At 36.3% G+C, this 23,341-nt stretch overlaps 1 protein-coding gene across 1 annotated transcript; it reads left to right on the top strand.

Moving 5' to 3' along the window:
- Positions 1-877: 877 nt before the first annotated feature.
- On the top strand, positions 878-21,295 carry LOC140227887 (endoglucanase A-like). Its single transcript, XM_072308272.1, has 8 exons — positions 878-983; positions 6,105-6,272; positions 12,616-12,960; positions 13,644-13,755; positions 14,457-14,616; positions 16,666-16,822; positions 17,903-18,065; positions 20,737-21,295. The coding sequence occupies exons 1-8, from the start codon at positions 878-880 to the stop codon at positions 20,951-20,953; spliced, it is 1,428 nt and encodes a 475-aa protein (XP_072164373.1). The 3' UTR covers positions 20,954-21,295.
- The last annotated feature ends 2,046 nt before the right edge of the window (positions 21,296-23,341 follow it).

Below are 23,341 nucleotides of genomic sequence, written 5' to 3'. Positions count from 1 at the left end.
AAGTCAAACGATGGCTGATGAAACAACAACTCTTAATTACTATGTATAATACACAAACAGCAGGATACTGCACCCCCCAAAAAAATACTCTGTAATATACTTTTAAAAATTAACCATTTGCCTTTGATATGTACCCATTCCAGCACGATTCTTTAAATCATTTTCATCTTTGTACTAACGTTAGTAAATATGTGCAGACATACAATTGCCATTTCATTTTTTGCTCATTTTTTGTTTTCGTTACAAAAGTTATCCCATATCCTGTTTTGTGTGTCTGTATAATGGTAATAGCAACTCATTAATGAAAACATCATTAACATAATGCATGAAAACATCTAAAAATCTGTAATACAACTTTCATTTTATGAAATCATTTTTGAAAAATGGTTTTGATAATGTACCTTAAAAAATACGACAATTACACCCCACACCGTCATACAATTTACCGTTTGGAAATAATAATCTAAAGATGCAGGCTTCCACCTATCAGAATACAAAATAAATCAATTTATGAGTAAATTAAGGGCAAATGGGCAGAAAATGATAATAATAATAAGCGGAAGTGCAGTGAAAAAGTCGATCCCCATCAACACGATTAAGAAGCACGATTAGAAGAGATTTGCTGCGTTTGGATACGATCCTAGACGATCTGATGCGATGATCACGATCAAAAACTAATCGTGTTAATCGTAGAAAATTTTTGAACCGTCCAAAATTTTCCTACGATTAACGCGATTGCCACGATTGACTTAAGATCTGATACAATCTGATAAGACCATCACGCTTGCTGCACGATTAAGACCACGATTTCAATCGTGGCGCCAATCGTGATAGTGGGAACCCCGCTTTAGGCACCCATCTCAATAGGAAGGCGACCATGGCGATCTGTGACGATCTAACAAATCGTGGTGCAATCGCTGTCCGTCTCCATTTTTGGCCTCCGAGGCGATTATACTACGATTTCTTCACGCTCACCCTACGCTGTAGGTGATAGCGCCACGATGATAATGCGACTCTGCCACGTTGTTGCCGCATTTCCAGGCCGACGAGACGCGCTGCTTCTGGGATCGAACCGACAGTCACTGTGTTGCGATATTCGTACGCTGATCAAGACCTTGCTACATCAGTGATACGTTTACGCCGGGCTCATGCTACGATCTCAAGCGATCGGGGTATAAAATGGGTTTCATGATTGAACTTCTTCAGCCAGATGTCAGTGTCAAACCAACATGGATATGCAGAATTTGGTTTTGCCCTCACATTTTTAGCACTCTAGAACACACTAGTTAGAACCTGATGTGAAATTGCACTATTAGTTAAGTCAACCATTCAATTAAAAGGGTAAGATTTGTATATGATATTGAAGAACAGGCCTACGAGCAAACTACAAATCGCATCCTACAATGAGACAATTTAATGGAGATAATATGTTTGAAAAGATTACAACTTAATTTACTTCCATTTACTTCAAAGTGTACTTGCAATGGTATATGACAAACAAACAATTTAAAGGACAAGTTCGCCTTCATTAACATAAGGATTGAGAGAATGTAGCAATATTAGTAGAACTCATCATTGAAAGTTTGAGGAAAATCGGACAATCCGTTCAAAAGTTATGAATTTTCAAAGTCTAGTTAGATGGTATAAGCAACAAATTTTTTCACAGGCAATTTTCCTAGCTTCGCTAGTTCATCAATCACTTACATAGTATTGAGGAGATTGCAATCTACTCTACAAGCCTTGCATTTTATTATAGCAGTTCCCTCCACTTTAATCAGCTTTGATTTCGTATTTGACGTTAGCACAAGTCACAACATTCAATGTATTTCAGTAAACGGTATTTTTCTTGATTAAAATCATTGTTGTACTGTGTTTGTGCCATTTAGTGTATTCAAATGTTTTATTGCAATATATTATGTTGGAAATGAAATAAACGAAAGGAAATGACAATGAATCTTCAAACAATACATTTTGTTCAAGAGAACTCCACAAACCCGGCAAAAAGCCAAACCTTAAGACTATCCTGAGGTTGGACACAGAGTACTCCGAGCAATGAACGTCCTTCTGTCATTCAATTATATTCTTTTTTTTTTCGTACAGCATCATATCGGTATTATATTGCAGAATATAGACCGGGTAATCCTTGTTAATTACGTGTCTGTTCGGGCAAAGAGGGTATATGATTGTAGCCCCTGGGGTTCGTGAGAATAATACAAGATGCGGCTACCATATCATGCAAAAACGCAAACAAATACCAGCTATATAGCACAAGGTACCAAAATTTGGCGTGTTTTGGCGAGGCACGTATTCGTTCGCTGCAAAGAGCCTACGCTATCTTGTTTTTTCAAGTTTCGATTATTTTACTGACGATGCAAAAAACTCAACGATGATTGTTCATAGTGCTATCTTGGCCCCGTTATCTTGTCTTCGTATTATATTAACGAGGAGGAAGAGCAGATGGCAGAGAATGTAGTGGGCTAATCTAAGTTAAGATTATGCTTCAAAGAGATCTGTTGTCAATTTGGTCTCTGTCTGCCCACATCTGCGCACCTGAATTTCGCTCGCCATGAGATTTCTCATCTTACTTGCGGTCGTCGCTGCGACAGTGGCTGGTAAGTGGATGAAAGGAAATAGGTTCACTTGATAATGAGGGATCAATCGCCATTAATATATATATATCTAACATTGCATTTGCTGAGGATAAAGCAAAATGATTTCTTGTTGGTTGCAGTGTGACCATATATCCATGGCTGAGAATGCCGTGAAGTGGAGTTTTGACCAAAAAAAAAAGTGGGATGCAAAATTCTTGCGGCATTGATATCAAGGAAATATCTCGTTATCAGAGGTGTTCGATGCATGCTGGTGACAAAATGCAATGCAGTGCTGATGGTGCTGATGTGGTAATGCAACAATGCATATAATAATAAGCTGTAACCTGTAACCGTTAAGTATTGTTGTATGATGTATTTTTTTTTATTTAAACCTTTTTGTTGTTATCACACTTTTTGTTGTTATCACAAACAAAGATGCTGAAATTACCGAAAAAAAAAATTTATTACAAACTACAAAAAAAAAAACTTTCTTGCTTAGATAGAAGTTATCTGCTGTAGATTGGATTGAATTCTTAAACCAGTGTTTCTTCATCTACAGGATGTATGTAAAATTTGTTATTTACATATAAAAAAAAAGTGTTGAATTTGTCAGGCGTGAATTCTGAAAGACTACGAACTTCGATTCCTCATCAAAAATGCATCAATACTTGTCTTGATTTTAATTTCATTTCTTTTTTTTTTTCTTTTTTTTTGGGGGGGGGGGTTCTGCAACTTTATCATGGACAAAATCGTGGAAAGAAAATAGATATTCAACAAAATAACGAAACCTATATTGCATTTTCTCTTCGCGATATAACATGGCACAGGCTTATTGAAATTAATACAGTTGTATGATATCATGTACTTTTATTCTCTTTTTCAAAATGTTTGATGTGATTATAGGTAATGACACAAAATGCAGAGATTCAAAGCATTTACACCCTGAAAAAAAAAAAGATCTATATTCTAAAAGAGTCTGTAATTACATGTAAGGGCCACTTACAGGCTTGCTAAATACAATAAGCAAGACAGGTGTAGTTGCGACGGAGGGGGATGAGGACAGGAAGGGAGATTTTTTGGCCTTAGAACATGTTTTAAAATCTTTGTTTTAAGTTTAGTTTAAAGGGATGGTACAGTATAGGTGGAGATGAGAATTGGGCTTTTATCTTTTTGCGAGATACCAAGAAAACACTTATGATATAGTACAGAGCATACCATTTTAAGAGGAATTCAAAGTCTATGTAATGAAAATCGGGTTTGGAATAACTGAAACATCCAAAAACAACGTAAAACAAAGCGATCGTGGGTCCCACACTTTATTAGAACACCTCATAGAAATAATATGCTCTTTCATATTTCAAAAGATGTATTCAAGAAGTATATTCAAGAAAAATTAATGGCAAATGCTCAATAACGCAAAAAATAATAATAAACATTTATTTTGATTCGTAACATATTGAATTAATATTATATTTTCTTGACACCTAAACTTGAAAGAAGACATACGGTTTATCTGTTTGAGGGAATTTGGCAATGAATTCCATTATTTAAGGTTGATCCATACGTGCTAATGATATCTTGCGGTTAATGAAATAGATGTTGGACGTACTTGTTGAGCACGAGTGCAAATTGCTATTGTATGAATCGAAATTAGAAAATGAAATCATATGGAAGCATTAGTAATGATATTTGTACATACAACTAGCTACCTGTAAAGTGTGTGTATCATTTATCTTGAAATGTGTAGTTTATAGAGCGGATATTAAAGGCCTAAAGATTGAATGAATCATCTCCTTCCCCCTTTAAAAATAAAGATATCAATTGTTTTACCTGTTCACTGGCTAAATGACATACGTTACTTTTGAATTTCAAATTTTAAATCAATACATCTAACAATGAAGGTACGATGTAATACATTATTTCATTGAGTTTTCCATATACATTCATTTCAGAGAAAAGTGAATCATAACATTGTACAGACCCTTTTCCCGTCTCATTTGATGACTATATACGCCATGCATATTCTACCTTTTAAAGTGTGTTATTCATGCAATTCTAAACATGTTATCATATGCGTGTCACTCGGGTACTCAATGAAATATATAATTAGAAATGTATGAACCCATATTGAAAGGAAGCTTCGATATCAATCAATGAATCAGGTTTTTGTTTTTTTGTTTGTTTGTTTTTTTTTTTTTGCTGAGTTATTGTTTGTGCTCTCTTCAGACAATTTTAAAAAGAAATTATTTCAAAAAAATCTGTCGGGTGTCCTGTCACCATGGTCACTGTGGAAAAAGATGTGACGAATTAAATAACTTATAATTTTATCACTGACACTTTATGTTGTAAATTAGAGCCGGCACGTATATAACTATCATTTCGATGGTTATTCGACACTCTGGCTGTTGATTAAATTACCTTTCGGGTGATCTGAAAATAGTACGTCCCATACATCTAGATTTTTTTTTTCATGTACTTCCTTCTCTATCATCATTTCATCATTATCTAATGTGCCCAGTAGGTTCAAAACATTGTAGTAACAGTTTGTGTTGTCTTTTTCATGTGAAATTTTGTACGTTAGTGATATGCTTTGTTTCCTTCTCTTTTATGACATCTTAATTCCATTTCCCCTCGTGTGTAATTTTTGTACAACTATAGATGTAAAACTGTAAAATGATATTGTAATTTTGTATTCTGCAATCATGGAATCATTGTTTGAATTATTTTCGAAGAATATTCCCTAAGATATGCTCTCAGGCTTTCATTTATTTACTGCTTACAGTGTAAAGTTTATGTTTTTTGTCGTAATGATCCAAAAGTATGCGATGTTATAGAAATTGAAATAGCTTTACACGGCTTTCTCTTCTAAGTAGAATGATGTTGCTACATTACGATACTTGGTAAGCTTTTAACTTTTTAGATACTAATGAATCAATGCTGAATGACGAGCACAGAGGAGAGCTGCATCATGCGCTCGATCCATGCTATCAAAAAAAAGGTCATCTCTTGAAGTAGTGTACATTCTGTTTGAATTTCTTGTATGCATGTCATTTTGTAATGCGCAGTAGAGTATATCATTATAGTAGCTGCGCAATATAAATGTCCTTTATTATTATTATTATAATTACAAGGCAGTCATTGAACAATTAATCATTTTGTGGTGTTACTGTGGGTGTACAGTGGGCCTTTACATAATATCAGTCTTGTTCTAACTAATTCACATAATATATACATGTATGTACACGTAAATGTATATAATAAATATACCTGCATAAATTATATGTATATATCCCTTATCATATATATATATACATATATATATATATATATATATATATATATATATATATTATGCATATGCAGATTTAAGTTTCAAACCCGTATATAACTTTTACACGTCTCCGTGTTTGTACATAAAGTAAGCGTTTTTTTTTTCGTTCTATTTTCTTTTTTGTTTGAAGTTATATTATTGTGTTTGTTCATTGTTTCGTGCTTTATCTGTTTGATTCAAAGTAACATCGGCCTATAACTACGACGAGGTTTTGCATAAGTCGATTCTCTTCTATGAAGCCCAGCGATCTGGATATCTCCCCGATAATAATCGCATCCCCTATCGAGGCGATTCGGCTGTGGATGACAGGGGGAATAACGGCGAGGATCTGACTGGAGGCTGGTATGACGGTACGAACCAACTATACACTTTGATTTGAATTCGATTTGATTTCAAACGATTTCGTTTCAATTTCAGTACGATCGTATTTGACTGCCATTGCCGTTCACTTCGATTGCGGTTTGTTTTGAGTTCATTTCACTTCAATTTTAATGTCCTGTCAATTGTGTTTTTTATATGTTTTTTTTTTTGGCAAATTTGACTGAAGGGGGAAAAAAGTAGTTTGGAAATATTTAACGTCGTTTTGTTCCACGTGTTAATTCAGGTCTTACACGTTATCCGTTTCCAGTCCACTCCCAATAGTCTATTACTTGTATACTGATAACAATGTGTCAACTATCATGCCCATGTTCACAGTAAAAAAAGAATGAATATGAAAAAGTGAATAATATGTATATAATATGTATATATATGTATATATATATATGTATACAAACATATACTAGTATATGAACATATATATATACATATATGTACATATATGTATATAATTATATATATGTATATGTATATATATATATATATATATATATATATGTATATATATATATATATATATATATATAGAGAGAGAGAGAGAGAGAGAGAGAGATCCTGACCGAAATGTTAGGAAGAAATCAAATTGCGACTTTTCCCTTTAATCAGTCATTCACTCTGCCCGTCATAGCCTTTATAAGGATCTACCAAGAGAAGACATTACAGTATTATCTAGATGACGTGACATGTTATGATCAGTGGCGTGTCTAGGGAAAACGGCGCCTGGGGCAAGCGCGAAAATTGCGCCTCTAATTTCTGAAAAAAGTGTTCAATCCCAACCCCATCCCGGTTATTTATTTATTTATTCAGTCTTCTTTAAAAACAGGGTAGTCTTTTCAGAGCCAAAAGGCCTGCTTTTAAAAAGAGCCCTGTTAACATAAATACAACAATTACACATCGAAAACATATTTGCATAAGTGTAAACAAAAAAAAAAAATAATTACATCAAAACCAAAATATACCAAGTCAAAACACAATAACAACTAAACAGGAAAACAAACAAACAAACAAACGAGACAGAAACCATTAAACCAAGCTCATAACAGAACAATATGCTACATTAACAAGACAGGGTAACCAACCTGCCACATAACAGTTGTGGCTATAGTTAGTGCGCAAAACTGTAAGAATGAATGAACCAGAATCTGCGTCAAATCTGCACTTATAAGTTGATTGATTGTATTTGGGTCTTAAAAGAGATGAGTGTTGTTGCCGTTCGAATGTGGGTTGGGAGTTTGTTATAAATACTGGGTGCTATGAAAGAAAAGGATCGCTTTTTAAATTCGGTGTTGGGCTTTGGAATGAACAGTGGATTTAGAGTAGAATGACGGGTGACATAATATATAGGACGTTTTGTGGCAAGATCATTCAGGTAATACGGTGCTAAGTCATTAAGTATCTTGAAAACAGAAATACAATACTGATAGTTGATTCTACTGTCGACACTTTGCCACCCAAGTCTATTCAAAAGAGTTTCTTTGGTAGTTGAGTAGTCCGCATTTAAAACCAGTCTTGCATATCTGTTCTGGGTTCGTTGCAATTTGACAAGGTCTGTTTTGTTACACTTGCCCCAAACCACCGAGCAATAATCTATGTGAGGTAGGATAAATGAGTAATACAGCTGTGCCAGAATTGTTTCTGTTAGAAAAAACTTTATCCTCCTGATACATGCTATTGCTCGAGTAACTTTTCTAATAATATTAGATACATGTAACGACCAGTTTAATCTCTGGTCAAGAATTACACCAAGGTACTTAATATTTGTAACGATTTCAAGGTAATCTTCTTCATGAGTAATTCTTAGAATCTGGTTTCTAATTCTACGTTTGGTTCCAAAAACCATAACTTTTGTTTTTGTGGCATTGATTTTCATTTGATTAATTCTGAACCATTCACACAATGAATTATATTCCTTTTGCAGGGTCATTTGAACACTTAGAATATTTTTTCCCCTTGCAAAACAATGCCGTGTCATCAGCGTAAAGGGTGATTTTAGTTTGATTTGCAAAAGATAAATTACACATATCATTGATAAATAAACAAAAAAGTAAGGGCCCCAGAATGGAGCCTTGGGGGACACCAGAGGTAACCTTCTCAAAAGCACTCTGGGCTCCTTGAAAAGAAACACATTGCTGTCTGCTACAAAGATAAGATGAAAACCATTGTAGTTCAGTTGTTTTTATGCCATAGTAAGGCATTTTTGATAAGAGGATTTCATGCGATATAATATCGAAGGCCTTTTTTAGATCTAAGAAAATTGCACCTGTTATAAGGCCAGAATCAAGGTTATTTAGCAAAAAATCAGTAATTTCAATTAGACATGTAGCCGTTGAATGCTTTTTGCGAAAACCTGATTGCCTCTGCGATAGCAGTTTGTTTTCTTGCAAGTATTCGTAAAGTTGTATGTGGACCGCCCTTTCAAGAATCTTTGACACACAAGATAATAGGGATATCGGACGAAAGTTGCCCAGTTTACTTGTATCACCACCTTTGGGTACAGGAACAATCTTGGCCTTTTTAAAATCACTCGGGAATTACCCAGAGTTTAAAGATTTGTTTAAAATACATGTAAGAGGTTCCGCGATGTACGGAGCTGCGGATTTCAATAGCCTTGGATGTAAGTCATCTAAACCGGCATAAACATTCATTTTTGTCATCGTACTGAGCTTGAGTTATACCGGCACATATGATATGAACCCACTTGTTACAAACTGTACAGAGCAATGCTTTCTGATTACATTTTAATGGTGTTTTACAACACACACATGGAAACCTAACTGGCATAAATTGATATATCAAAATAGATCATCAAACACATCAAACATCAAAAGAATGAAACATGTAATCAAATAAATCACGAAAATGATTATTCAAAGGTATTGCACAAAATGTACTCAAGTAAGCATTACCATTCAGACGTTTCTAATCAGTCTGAGTTCAGTGTTCACGTGTTTAGATTCAATCTCACCAAGTCTCTTTCTCTGACGATTGTGATCTTATCGCCGTTTGGTTTCTTGACAATAATCCTCCCGTCCTGTGTCCAAAGTTTGAAATCTCTGCTGTCTAGACCCCTCTTTACTTTCCAGTAGAGTTTCGAGCGACCTTGTGTCAAACTTTCATTGATGTAGACGGTTTTTGACTTACTGGTTGCTTTCCGCAGGTTGAATCGTGCTTTGTACACCTCGTCTCTCGTGCGGTAGGTCGCGAATTTCACGATGACATCGCGGTGCTGCTTTTTTGCCTTGGTTGTCGCCTGACTCCTTTTCGCCCCTCCGGCCATGGGTCCCAGTCGGTGGCAACGATCGATGTAGGGACATTAAAAAAAAAGTCCACATGATATGCTTTTCAAGCACTTAAAAGGGGTCTCTTTGAGGGTGATTTAAATGTAATAAATTTTGATAATTATTTCGGCCTACAAGACATGGAATTCTTGTCATTTTTTTTTTTTTGGGGGGGGGGTATCAAATATCACAATTTTAATCAAGATATAGTGACGGCCTTATAGATAACAATTTATACCAACAAACTGACGACTTGGAAAAATATTCTCAATTAGTACGAGCAAGTGAGCCGAAATCTGTTTGTTTTTTGGTGTGGAATATCAAATATCACAATTCTAATCAAAATATAGTGACTGCCTTATAGATAACAATTTATACCAACAAACTGAGGACTTGGAAAAATATACTCTCAATTAGTACGAGCCAGTGAGCCGAAATTTGTATATCACTGTGTAGGACACATTGCATTTATCTCATAGTTCGTTGCACTTGTAAATCATACAATGCTGGCACACTATTAGCCCCCCCCCCCCCCCCCCCAAAAAAAAAAAAATGTTTGTTTGCCCTTAATTGTCAAAACCCATGCAGAGGGTCGGTAGGTCGGGGTTTTTTTTATACCCTTTTTCCTCATACAATTTTGTAACTTTGGCAGAGCATTTCGTACACTCATCCTTCTGGCAATGCTTCGGGTTCTAGTTCGACGTTCAACTTTGTACAGGATGTGGCGCAAGTTAATGCACTCAAAACTCCAAGGGATTCATTCAAATTTACGTCTTGTCAGGGCCCGGTAGGCGAGGCAGAAACACTCACTGACAAACACGTATAACGTTCATCTATTTTGTCTAATTTTGCAAACAGCTCAAAAAAAAAAAAAGTACCTTCCAGTGAGATGATGGCAACTGAACTCCAAACGGTTTTGGTGCCATGACAGCTGGTAACGGATGCTGTAAAAGTAGCCATCTTGGCAGTCGCGCTGTGCTGCGCCGCGGCCGGTATGGTAGCTAGCTAGATAGCGCACTACCTATGCACGTGAGCCAAAAAGGTAGCTAGCATGCAATGCATGCTATAAAACGAAGCCTGCGGCCCCGCCCGAACACGATTACAACGGGTCGATGAGATGGAAAAACATTTTTAGACTTTGTTTTTCATTCTTTCTTTAGCTTAATATGGATAATTTTGGGTTTAAGACCGTTCACAAAATTGCAGAAGATGAAATTAAAAAAAAAAAAAAAAAAAAAAAAAAAAAACGAATCGAATTTTCGGTCGGTCGCCAAGGGCAAACAAACCATTTTTTTTTTTTGCCTTATATGGTGGCTCGCTCTGTATCTGAAATATAAACAGATCATGCGACAATAGAATCAAAAAGCTTGCTAAAACTTTTCTGAACATGTTCGTATAGGCCTATGGGAAGTACGTGATTCTCTTAAATATATGGTTTATAATTCAAGTAATTATTATTATTATGATATCATTGCTGGTCCGACTGGATTTATGAATGGTGATATCTGACAAGCTGAAAAAAAATCGCAAGGCATCAGTGTTAGTGCAAGCGAGCGCAGCGAGTGAGCTCCTTTTATCTTTCACTAATAGATTGGCGAATAGTTTTTTTGTATAATTCTCAATAATGATATTGTGGCTATATTGATGAAATGCATTTCAGTTGGAGAGAGGCATATATTAGTTGTACAGAGTCAAAATTCATGTGTTATTGCAAAGAAACGCTGAAGTTTTCTTCAGTATTTGGTTGTGAATCACTTCGAAGCCGTTAGCGCCCTCTCTTGATCCAATCTGCGATCGCTTCAGAACGAAAGTAATTGCAGCCGCTGATCCGTGTAACATTTTGCCTGCTAAAGGTTTGTTTGTTTTTTCTCTCCTTCTTCTTCTTTTTCTTTTTATTTTAATCGTTTTTCTTTTTTCGCTTTTGGCGCCCCAAGGAGTGGCGCCCGGGCACGTGCCCCCCTTGCAGCCCCCTAGATACGCCATTGGTTATGATATAAGTAGTGTGTATACAGTATACATTTAGAAGAAATGTGATAAGAATCTCACTTAAATGAGATAATATGATAATACGTAATTCTTCTAGAATATTACATTTGAGCAAATCGGTCAAATACTTCAACATGAAGATGATGATGACCATGAAAGCCATGCATTACGACAGGCCGAAAGGGGTAGGCAGATTAAAAGCAACATCCGCCTCAGACTCAAATTTCTTTTACTCACACACACATACACACACACGCACACACGTACACATGCACATCGATATAAATATATTTTATTTATCATATATATATGTATATATATATTTTTTTTTTACGTGTGTGTGTGTGTGTGTGTGTGTTCGTGTGTGTTCTCACAAATGAACTCGAATTTTTCTTCGAGAAACAAGTAATGCACTGAGCAAACTATCATGTCCCCGTTTGGCGTACGTGCTTTTTGCGAGAATATATAAAAAACTGATTTCGTTTCTTTGGTTTAAAAAAAAGTCACAATGAAAGACTGACATTATTTGCACAATGTTTTATGTATACTCCGTTTTGTCTTTATATAATGTAAGATTGACATTATTTTTGTACAATGTTTGTGTATATTGCAGTTTGTCTTCGTATAATGTGTTTAGTTTTTGTTCCTGTGAACGTTTTTGTTTCTGTGATATGAAATTGGACGAAATTCGAATAAAGAATTATATATATATATATATATATATATATATATATATATATATATGAAGAGTTTGTTTGCAAAAACCGATAAGTCCATATTTGCCAAATAGAGATATTTGCAATTAAAGGTCAAGAAAAATAAAGAGAAAAATAAGAAAATTTTTGCTTCTTTTGACCATAACTTCAAAAATGTTCCTTTATATGTAGTGACCAATATATCATTTAAAAGGCATTATTTTGTACTTTATGGCAGAGACCGTACTTCAAAATCTTCAAAAATGGACTTATCGGTTTTTGCGAACAAACTCTTCTTATATATATATATATATACATTGTATATATCATATAATTATAAAGAATGCGTATTACAGCTGGAGATACTGTCAAGTTCGGCCTTCCTATGGCATCATCTGTCACCATACTGGCCTGGGGCATCATTGACTTTGAGACGGCGTACAGAGATGCCGGGGAGTACTACAATGCGCTGTACAGTATCAAGTGGGCCACTGACTATTTCATCAAATGCCATGTGGGGCACAACCAGTTCTACGGGCAAGTGGGAGACGGCCACACGGACCACTCGTGGTGGGGCAGGCCCGAGGAACTCACGATGGACAGACCCGCGTGGAAGATCGACGAGTGGAACCCTGGCTCTGACCTTGCCGGAGAAACAGCGGCCGCACTAGCGGCGGCATCGATCGCCTTCAGAGACACCGGTGTGTATCTAAGCGCAGACTTGCTGTAGTTTCAAGTTCTATTTCGTTGTCGATATTTGACAAATTCTACCATTAACTATCTCTTTTTAAAACAAGTTAACAAACCGTCTTTTTCTCCCATACCAGTCATGTTCCATTTGAATTAGAGAGAGTTAATGTGAAAAGAAACAGACCTAGAGGTAATCTTATATACGCCAGAAGCATATGTTAGTATCAGGTGACGATGTGCAACACCTTTGAATGACTTACTGATTTTATTTCTCTTGATATTTGTTTTGTTAATCTGCAGATTATCTTCGTTCTGCCTTGGTAGATCATTATCACAGTAACGTTGTAATCCTTTCGTGGTATACAGACATATGTATTCTAATGAGGAATACGTTCTTGGAAACATCAAAATAATGTAACCAGAGATTAAAGAGATAATCATGAAAAGTTAGAAAATCTCTAACCCCCCACCAGACGTTCCTATACACACATGAGTTCTGTGACAACCAGTTCAGAAGTCTATGTCTGAAGGGCAGTGCAATTTGTGATAAGTTATCTGCAATAATATACGAGAGATGTTATAACAATGCGTAGTACTCACATTCTTTACTTATACCTACTTGATGCAACAGTTTCCAATCTCATTCGAGATCATGTCTGTCGACCTGTTCCGTATCCACATTTACTATTCTCAGATTCAAGCTATTCATCTACGCTGTTACAGCACGCCAGGGAACTGTACGACTTTGCCTACTACTACCAAGGAAAATATACCCAAGCGATCCCAAACGCTGAATCCTTTTACAGGTATCTTATGATGATGTAGGCTATATTAATAAAATTGCGAAAAGCATCGTTAACATGTCATTGTGGTGTTTCGCAAAAATTAAGATCCGAAACACTGATGAGATCATTTTTTAGGTTTACATTGTAAGTGTGACATGTCGATATGACTTTCATACTATATACACAAATCTTTTTTTCTTTTTCTTTTTTTTACTACCAACAGTGATCTTTGTAGGCCCGAAATACAAACCATGTATTCGCTTGATATTTAGCTGAAATAAAGAAATACGATACCAACAAAACACTTTTGAAAATCTAACTATAGTGTAGTTTCCTCTGTAAGTTTTTTTCAACATTCTGCACTTATCAAATATCACTGAAACACAGAGTCTCTCCGGCTGTTCAAAAAAAGACTTTGCAAGTCGTGTTGAAATTCGTTTAATGCCACCATTGGAACCAATGATGTTATAATGACGTCATTGATGCCTAGGTCATGCATTTAACGAAGTCTTGTAATGAAACACATGCACAAACAATTAAACTAAAACAAAAAAATTACTTCATCAAACATCGAATTAGCCCACTGTTTTGTTTTGTTTGTTGTTTGTTGTTGTTTTTTTAGATTTCACTACATTAACTTTTTCTCTCACGACTTCCTCACATATCCCCCTCTTCTGTCCATTATTCAAACGCCTCTTATGTCTGCCTACTCCAAAACTCAGCTCCTCGGGATACATGGATGAGCTTTCCTTCGCCGGTGCCTGGATGTACCGTGCTACCGGAGAAATGGGCTACTTCTACGATGCTGAATACTTCTATGACGTATACCTGACTAGCACATCTTGGGCTTTCAGCTGGGACGATAAGGCGGCCGGGGCGAAGGTTCGTACAAAATACCCCGTTTGTTTTGTTTGTTTGTTTTTATCTTTATGTGCCACGACTCAGTCCATGGCTTGCCAAATTCGCATATTCTGCTCAAACGCAAAAACCCGCCCAAACCGATCGATAAATCGCCAAATGTCACAATACAATGAAAGCGTTTCTTGCGTTTCCGGTCCTCTCACATACAGCTTTCATTTTATGTGGTGATTTTCCAGGAAGCAGCGTTTAATACTGAATTAACGTGTAAATTCCAAGTTTCTGTAACTTTTTTTGTGTGCGAAAGTCATGCCTTTACAACAATGTAGATACTGGTAATGTGAAAGAAAAACAATCATAGGGATGACATACAATAAACACCAAACAAAGCTTTGCATTTTCTCTACAACTTTTCTCACTACATTTTCAGCTATACAGAAATCTGCAAAAGTAAGAGAGACTTGAAAACAGAATGTTTTCCCAAAGCATAACTACATTGTGTTACTTAGAATGATTTGGCACACTGGGGAGTTTCCACCATGGCACATAAAGAGTTAAGGAACCTCCGGGTGAAAAGTCATATTCACCCCCTCTTTTACAATTCTCCACCATGATTTTCATTCCGTGAAAAGTACCTCTTTTACCGGGGATTTAAGGAACACGCATGCATGCGGTGCCTCGGAGAGTTACCCAGGGTATAGCCTCTTCAGTGTATAACCATGTTTCCTCTTCCAAAAGCCATGCCATTCATGTACTTAATAATGGAAGTTACCCGGTTTCACAACTGGTTGGAGAGGGACAAATGGGTAAAAATATTCTGTCAAAAGTTTAAATCACTTGGCAGGATTCAAGACCTCTGATTGAGAGTAAAGAATCGTATGCAGTATAACACTTGGCACCCAATAACGCAGCGTCAACGATTTTTGTTATCGCTTGTCCATAGAGATATACCTATAGTTTCTATCTCGACGGCGCGCCGCGGTGTTGTCTGAGTAATATATAGTATGATGTATGATAAACAAGAAAATATGGAAAGTCAAATTCAAGTTACGTTTTCGCGACTGGAAATTCGCCCTAGCTTCACCAGAATGCACGGATGTGTTACTTGCCGTAATATATTTCAGTGACAGGAATGTGCATCATATCAATGACAAGAATGTGCATCATCTTGCATCAAAAACATTCATTAAAAACAGACACATAATTTGTGCACGTCTTTTTGAAGGTCCTTTCTGTCGTTCGAATGTCGTAACATCAGACATTGTTGTACAGTTCACAGTTCAAACACATGTGCATTAAATTGCCCACACAAATTTCATTCAACTGTTTGGAGAACAGATCGAGTCCTTTCAGGAGAGATAAACGGGTTTACAAACTTATAGCCTAGTCTGTTTGGTATCTTTCATGTTATCTCAAGCTGTAACAAGATTTTGTTGTGACTTTTGTTATGATAGTAGCTAAAAAAAAAGAAATAATATGCCAGTTGGCATGGTTGAAACAACGGTATAATGATTGACAACGTTTGAATGTCTTGTACAAATTCTTTGGGAAAGAAACGGCACACTTGACAACATGATTTGAAGTTAAAGAACATGTCAAATGTTTCCTAGCTATCTCTTCCCGTATATTATAATTATGTGGGAATCATATTCCGTGTTCTTCTGCAGAAAATGCTGCGTCGAATAGATAAATAAAAGTTGGTTGATTGTTGCGGAAACATGGTCCAATAACGGACATGCGCACATTACTACGGAGTATAAATGTATTTATGTTTTCTAGAGTTTTTCTACATGTAGGTGTCAGCGATTTACAAGGCTTATTGCTCTTCTCTGTTGACCCCCCATTCACGTGAATTTACGCTTCGGCTCTTGTTCTTGTTGTTGTTTTGTGTATGTGTGTGTATTTCTTTTGATATTCATATATTTGTATCTATGTGTTTTCATTGTATGAGTTGTTTGATGATTTTATGTCGAATGGAAATAAATTTGAACTTGAACTTAAACTTGATTTAAAGTCAGAATTTTTACTATTCGCGCTTGCTTCACAAATTTGCGTCATCATTGCCTTTGCCAGATGCTATTGTACCAGACGAGAAATGGTGTGAACTACGGCGAGCCTTACAAATCAGGGATTAAGGCCTACCTCAACAACTGGTTGCCGGGTGGGAGCGTCACGTACACACCAAAGGGTTTGGCTTGGCGCCAGGAGTGGGGACCGCTACGATACGCCGGTGCGTCCACAGAATCGCCTCTTTCTCATACCGCTATGTCCTCCTTATTGTTGTCTCCGAAGGTCTAATTAACAACAAATATTATTGATAATGATGTTGACGGTGATAATTATTATCATGACAATAATGATAATGCATGCTGGTGATAATGATGATGATTCATGATGATACTAGTGACACACTGTAATGATAACAATAATAATGATAATGTTGATGACAATAACAACAATAATTATAATAATTATAATAACAACAATGATATCAACAACAGTGATTATACATAATATATTCATCATTTTATTACTATTGTTACGACGATGATGATGATGATGATGATGATTATGATTATTATAATCATAATTTTTGTTGTTATTGTGATTATTATTACTTTTATGGTTTTAGCAACACTTATGATGAAACTTATAGGACAGAGCTTGCTTCGCATGAAGCTGCCTAGTTTTGTGAAAGGTTGTAAACTGTTTTTGTCTTCTCCCTCCTTTTTTTTCTTCGTTTGCCATGAAAATTGGTACGCATTTCCTCAGATATGGGACAAAAGTAGCAATATTAATAGATATCGGATTTTCATTGTTGTTATTTTTTTGTCTTCTTGATTTACATGTCACCTATAGTCTCTATCTTTTGTTTCATTAATGTTTGTTTGTGTTTGGGTTTATTAATTTTATTGCCTTCTAAAGGTTTGTGTGTGTGTTTTTTATCTGCTAGTTTAGATTCTGAATTTGATTTTTTTTCCTGTTTTCAAACATGTTACATATTTTTTATGTGTTTTTTTTTTGATCCCATGCAATAAGGGCAGGTTTATTGAATTGGCTGCCAATCATGAAGTTGAGCGCAACCCTTACTGATAATGAATAACGTCTGGTGCTTAATGTGCACATTCGGTAGCACTCTGTGGCCACGAGCTTGTCAAAATTCAAAGTTTTTACTAACATGACTAAACTGTAAAACTGAGCATTTTACATTATTTTGAGTCTGTAAATACTCTTCTCAGTGTCATTTTTATCATTAATCTTTGTCATTACAATCGTAATCAATATTGTGAATGTTTTATTGTGACTTCAGCCAACACTGCATTCCTCGCGGGGCTGGCATGCAAATACAATTTAGGTTGGGATTACTGCGAATTCGCCCGCAACCAGATCAAGTACATGCTCGGTAATGGCGGGAGGAGCTATGTGGTGGGATTCGGCAACAACCCGCCAACGCAACCGCATCATCGTTCAAGGTAACACATTGGTAATAAATGATTCTGATTTGGAGACGTTAGTGGTAGATGTTGTTCTAGTAATGACAATGACACTTAAATTGATATTAAGAGAGAACTTCTGCTTATGATGGCGATGAGAATAATAGGAATGAAATCATTATGATCTTATACTCTGCCGAGGTAAATGTATGCCACATTATGTTTTAGATATAGTTTTCCAAATTAAATATTCATGCATGCACGATCAGATTGTGTTATTGCTCTGCATCATAAGTGTAATACATATTGTGAAGGCCTCCTATGTGTACTTGTTTTCTCACGTAACAACCCAAGTACATGAAATTATGTACACATGCATATAGGCCTACTTATTGTTTCATGGATAACATATGCTGATAACAGACGTTGTAGAATATCAAATAGCACACTGGTACTATCAGTCTTTTTTATGTTAAGATTCAACAATTTTCCATGTCAAAAATATAGCGTCATGTTTACCTAGTTGATAAGGGAGTAACAAAGCATTTAGGTACATTTTTTTAACTACTTCAGTCAAAAGAAGATAAGACGTAATGATACGAAATAGAACATGATTAGGTAAGCAAAATATTCAGCAAAAAAAAAAAATGTTGAGAACTAGATATCCACTTGAAAGAAAGGCTTGTATTCTAAGAAGTTGATTACTAAAAAAGAAATGGATTATTATCAAACACTATATAGGAGAGGGGAAAAAAGCTCTTAAAAGAAAATACAATCATACAACTATACATACGGCTGCACACAATCATAATGTACGCATGAACGCACACTTAATCGGAAAGGGGAACTTAGATCACAAAAGAAAAGGAGAACAAAGGGACGGAAAGGGGCAAGAACGGTGGAAGGCGAAGGTTAAAGGCACAATTACCTTTTGCATATGAAACAAAAACCCAGCATTAGTGCTTTAAAATAGTTCTAAAATGTGATTTAGGGATAGAAACAACCACTGTAAAAATTTGAATCCGTGTAATCGATGTCAAGTGTTGTTAAATACACAAAATATAAACAATAGTTATGATAAAAATGTTTCCAGACTAAAGCATTTACAGTTACGGTTTATTGAGAAAAACACTGATATCTCCTTATATTTTAGGCTTTATTGCAAAAATTTTATATGGTAGGATGTTTTATGATACAACAGACCTACACATATGAATCAAATGTGATATCTTGAACATTTTTGAAATCACTGCTCCCAAAGGTAAACTGGACCTTTAAGAGAAGGGGGATATAGGCACGTCTGAGACTACCCTACTGCCTACTGATTTGTTAGCATTTATGATTCATGTCATATACAGAAGTAAAATGGCGATACCTTCAATATTCCCCGTAAAAAGAAAAGAAAAATATTTGGATGAAATGAGTCTAAATTCTGATTCAGTGTATCCGGGTACTCCTGTAGATTCAAGGCAAAGATAATTACTTGACCACGATTCTAATCCTAGTACTAGTAGGGCTCTGGGTGTAAGAAAATCGACATCAATCGACATCAGTATTTTGTTCCCAATATTTGGCCTGAAAGGGGAAATCCAGTCCAAATATACGTTAGTCTGATAAAAAAAAAAGTGTAACATCTTACGAGTTCAATGGTAAAAATTTGACTGAAATCGGATTGAAAATAAAGGAAGTTAAGACATTTTGAAGTTTTGCTAATTTCTGCAAAACAGTTCTTGTACAGTGGATATAAATATGCAGTGAGCTAACCTGTGTCCATGTCATACCCTCACAATTTTCCATTGATCGTGCACATAAAAATGATGAAAATTCAATGCTTCTGTCATTGAAGTGTGAAACATGATGTTAACAGTGATCAGTTAGATATACCAGGATTTGAGTCTTGGGCATAATTGCATTTGATTGAAAAACTGGAAATGTCTAAAATTTTATGTACAAACTATATGGCTGGTTGTGAGGGAATGACATGCTCTCTTTGCCATTTGCATGTTCATAATTGACTGTTCAAAAACTGTTTCCCAACAAAATAGCGAAACTTAGAAATGTCACAGCTACCTTATTTTTCATCCGATTTCGATCAAAATCATACAGTTGAATTCTTGATATTTTACTCTTTCTTATCAGACTAACTTATCATGATTATATGGACTTGATTTCAAATCACTCAAGAAAGACACACACATACACATTTTAGTGTACGTAATGCCTACATACAAAAATCAAAATATCCTTTTTGACATATTGGTTGCCTTCCGATACAAAATGCACAAAAGAAAATGAACTTTCCATATCTCTTTTTTTCGACGCTGATGTGCATTTATCATGAAAGTGACAAACCGTACAAATTTTTTCCGACCATACCTATACAGTAATACCGTATAGTTTAAAATAAAAACGATGTATGACGCTGTCTCGACAAAATTGATTGACACATTGCATTCATGTAAATCGACTAAACAATCTCTTCTCCATTCTGACCTAGTCATGCCCCCTCCACCTCTTATGTCTACCTACCCTGTCGTCAAATACAGCTGTAATACACAAATACAAGCGCGCGCACACACACACACACATCATTGCTACGCATACGCACAAAATTCCCACATCCAGACTCTCACACAATAAGAAAGGCATGCAAGCATAAGACTTTTTCCCGTGCAATTAGCTCTCTAATTCCCGCGTTATGATTGTGCAGTTCGTGCCCCGACCTCCCAGCTTCGTGCGGGTGGAACGAGTACAACGCTGATGGTCCCAACCCGCAAACCCTCTATGGTGCCCTCGTCGGTGGTCCGGATCAGTGGGACAACTACGTCGATGATCGAGGTGACTACAAGCAGAACGAAGTCGCCTGCGATTACAACGCCGGTTTTCAGTCTGCGGTGGCGGCTTTGAAAGAACTGGGGCTTTATTAGAACGCTGGTAGCTCGGTATTGACAATATTATAGCTCGAATTAATTGGGTTCAATTTTGGGTGTTTCAGGAAATCACATAATGTTGAATTTGCGACATAAATTTGAAAACAAATATGACTCTATAAGCATAGGTAGTTAAAGACAAGCGGCTCTAGTCATGCTAGTTGTATTGGTATGTTCTGCTCAGTCTAAAGGGCTTTTTACACTTGTGTTTCTTAACCCCGGACTTTCTCTGACCCAGGACTATCGTTAGTCCCGTACCAATTTTTTCAGCTTTTTACACTCGCCAATTAGTCCCGTACTATCTCTTGTCCGGGGCTAAGGAGAAAACTGACCTTTTTACACTCGTCTTTCTTAGCCCCGGACTTTCCAAACCACATGAATATTCATAATTACGCTGTGTACTGTACACGTACACGCACGCACCGGCAGCACTTGATTACCTCGTTTCTGATTGGTCAGTGAGGGTCGCACTTCGTCTCCGTCGCTTAGCCCAGGATTATTTTTTCGTTCTGTTTACACTCACTTGCTTGGCACCGCAATTGCGGTGCTAGCACCGCAATTGCGGTGCTAACCCCTGCTATTTTGCAGGGCCAGATAGTACCGTACTATCGGTGGGGCTAGCCCACTTTGGCAAAAACGAGTGTAAACAGAAAGTGGGCTAAGGATAGTCCCGTACTATCGGTGGGGCTAAGGCCCCCCCTTAGCCCCACCGATAGTCCGGGGCTAAGCAAAAATTTACAAGTGTAAAAAGCCCTTAACTCATGTCAACGTATAGTCCTTGCTGGCTTCATAGCATGCTAATGAAGAAATCTGCTCTTCAATCAGCAGAGGTGAATAAGAAAGTTCCGCGCATGATTAGCTCATTTGTGCATCTGACAAAATGACCTTTCCTTTTCTCTCAGTTGGTTATGAAATTCACTCATTGTCAAAGCGGTAATGGATAACCTTATCCGGTGTAAAAATTTATGGAATTCATGTTCACTATACAGTAGAATGGCCCGTCAGTCTGAACTTGAAGAGCTTTAACACAAAAGAGCTAAATCCATTCTTCTTTAAGTTGAAATATATGTGATTTCAGCTGCCAAAAAACAAAGAAAATAATAAGAAAACACAGGGTTATAAAATCATAACTTCTAGAATATTCCTTGTTTTGTTAAAAGTGAGGTATTTCTGGAAAGGTTTGATTTGCTCTATGTGATGATTGGACTTACTTTGAAATGTTTAAGATTAACACGGATTACATGATAATCATCACGTTATAACAAATACTTAAATCAGTAGATTTAAACCCAAAATTCCTTTTATCCCAAATGCCCTTTTCTGCTCATGCAAAAAGTGGATCTACGAACGTGACGAACTGGCTCGTTACAGAGCTATTTCAACAATAGTGTTGTTGGTCTGGAAAAGGTGCAACTGCTAGTCATGAACAGCGATTCTTTGTATTTCTTTGTTTTTCAAGATGCTTTATGAATCACGTGTTAGTAGCGATACATGGTCAGATCTTATTCATCATTTCGATCGCTTCCAGTGAACTCATTCAACAGTATTGTCATTAAAGACATTACGGAAACTACGCCTAAAAAAGAAAATAAAAAAAAATCGCAGATATGGCATTCTAGTACTTCTGTAAAAGTGGATATTTTCGCGTGACTAATTTTTCGCGCTTTGCCGGCTGAGAAGAGTTTCGCTTGTTTTTAATTCCGCGGAATCAAGACACCAAGTGCACGAACATACGGCAAGCAAAAATATTCGCGTGCTTTTATTTTCGCGCTGGTTTCTGGTTGCGCGAAATGCACGAAAATTTCAACACCGCGAAAATTTCCACTTTTACAGGTATTCTGTTAGTACTCTTTAACCTTGTCTCTGACTCACCTGGTATGGCAAAGTAGTTACAGTATAACTCGTACTAATTCATTTCTTGCGATATAACTGTTTGCAGACTTATCAGAATTCCACCTTTTTTCAGGCGAATTCTTCCGTGTAATCAGAGTTTAATGTGCATGATTTCAAAGGATTAAAACATATCGAGCATAAACGCAACCCACATTCATCTCGTTTTTCATACAGGATTTGTGCGCGTTTGTGTTTGTGTGGTTTGTGTGGATGTGTGCGCGTTTGTGTTTGTGTGTGCGCATTTGTGGGCAAAAAGCAATGATGAAAAAAAAAAATGACTCCTGCTCATCAATCCTTCGCTTATAAGAATACATATGTAAGTTATATGTATATGTATGTATATATATATATATATATATATATATATATATATATATATAATATATATAATATTGTGTGTGTGTTTGTGTGGAGAGAGAGAAAGAGAGGGGTGGAATCTGCCGACTCGGGGCACAAAACAGTGAAATTTATTTGTTTTTTGACGATAAACTT

Source organism: Diadema setosum, chromosome 4 (genome assembly GCF_964275005.1).
Source record: "Diadema setosum chromosome 4, eeDiaSeto1, whole genome shotgun sequence".
NCBI classification, from domain to species: Eukaryota; Metazoa; Echinodermata; class Echinoidea; order Diadematoida; family Diadematidae; genus Diadema; species Diadema setosum.
The sequence above is the reverse complement of the archived record's forward strand: the minus strand, read 5'-3'. Positions and strand labels throughout refer to the sequence as shown.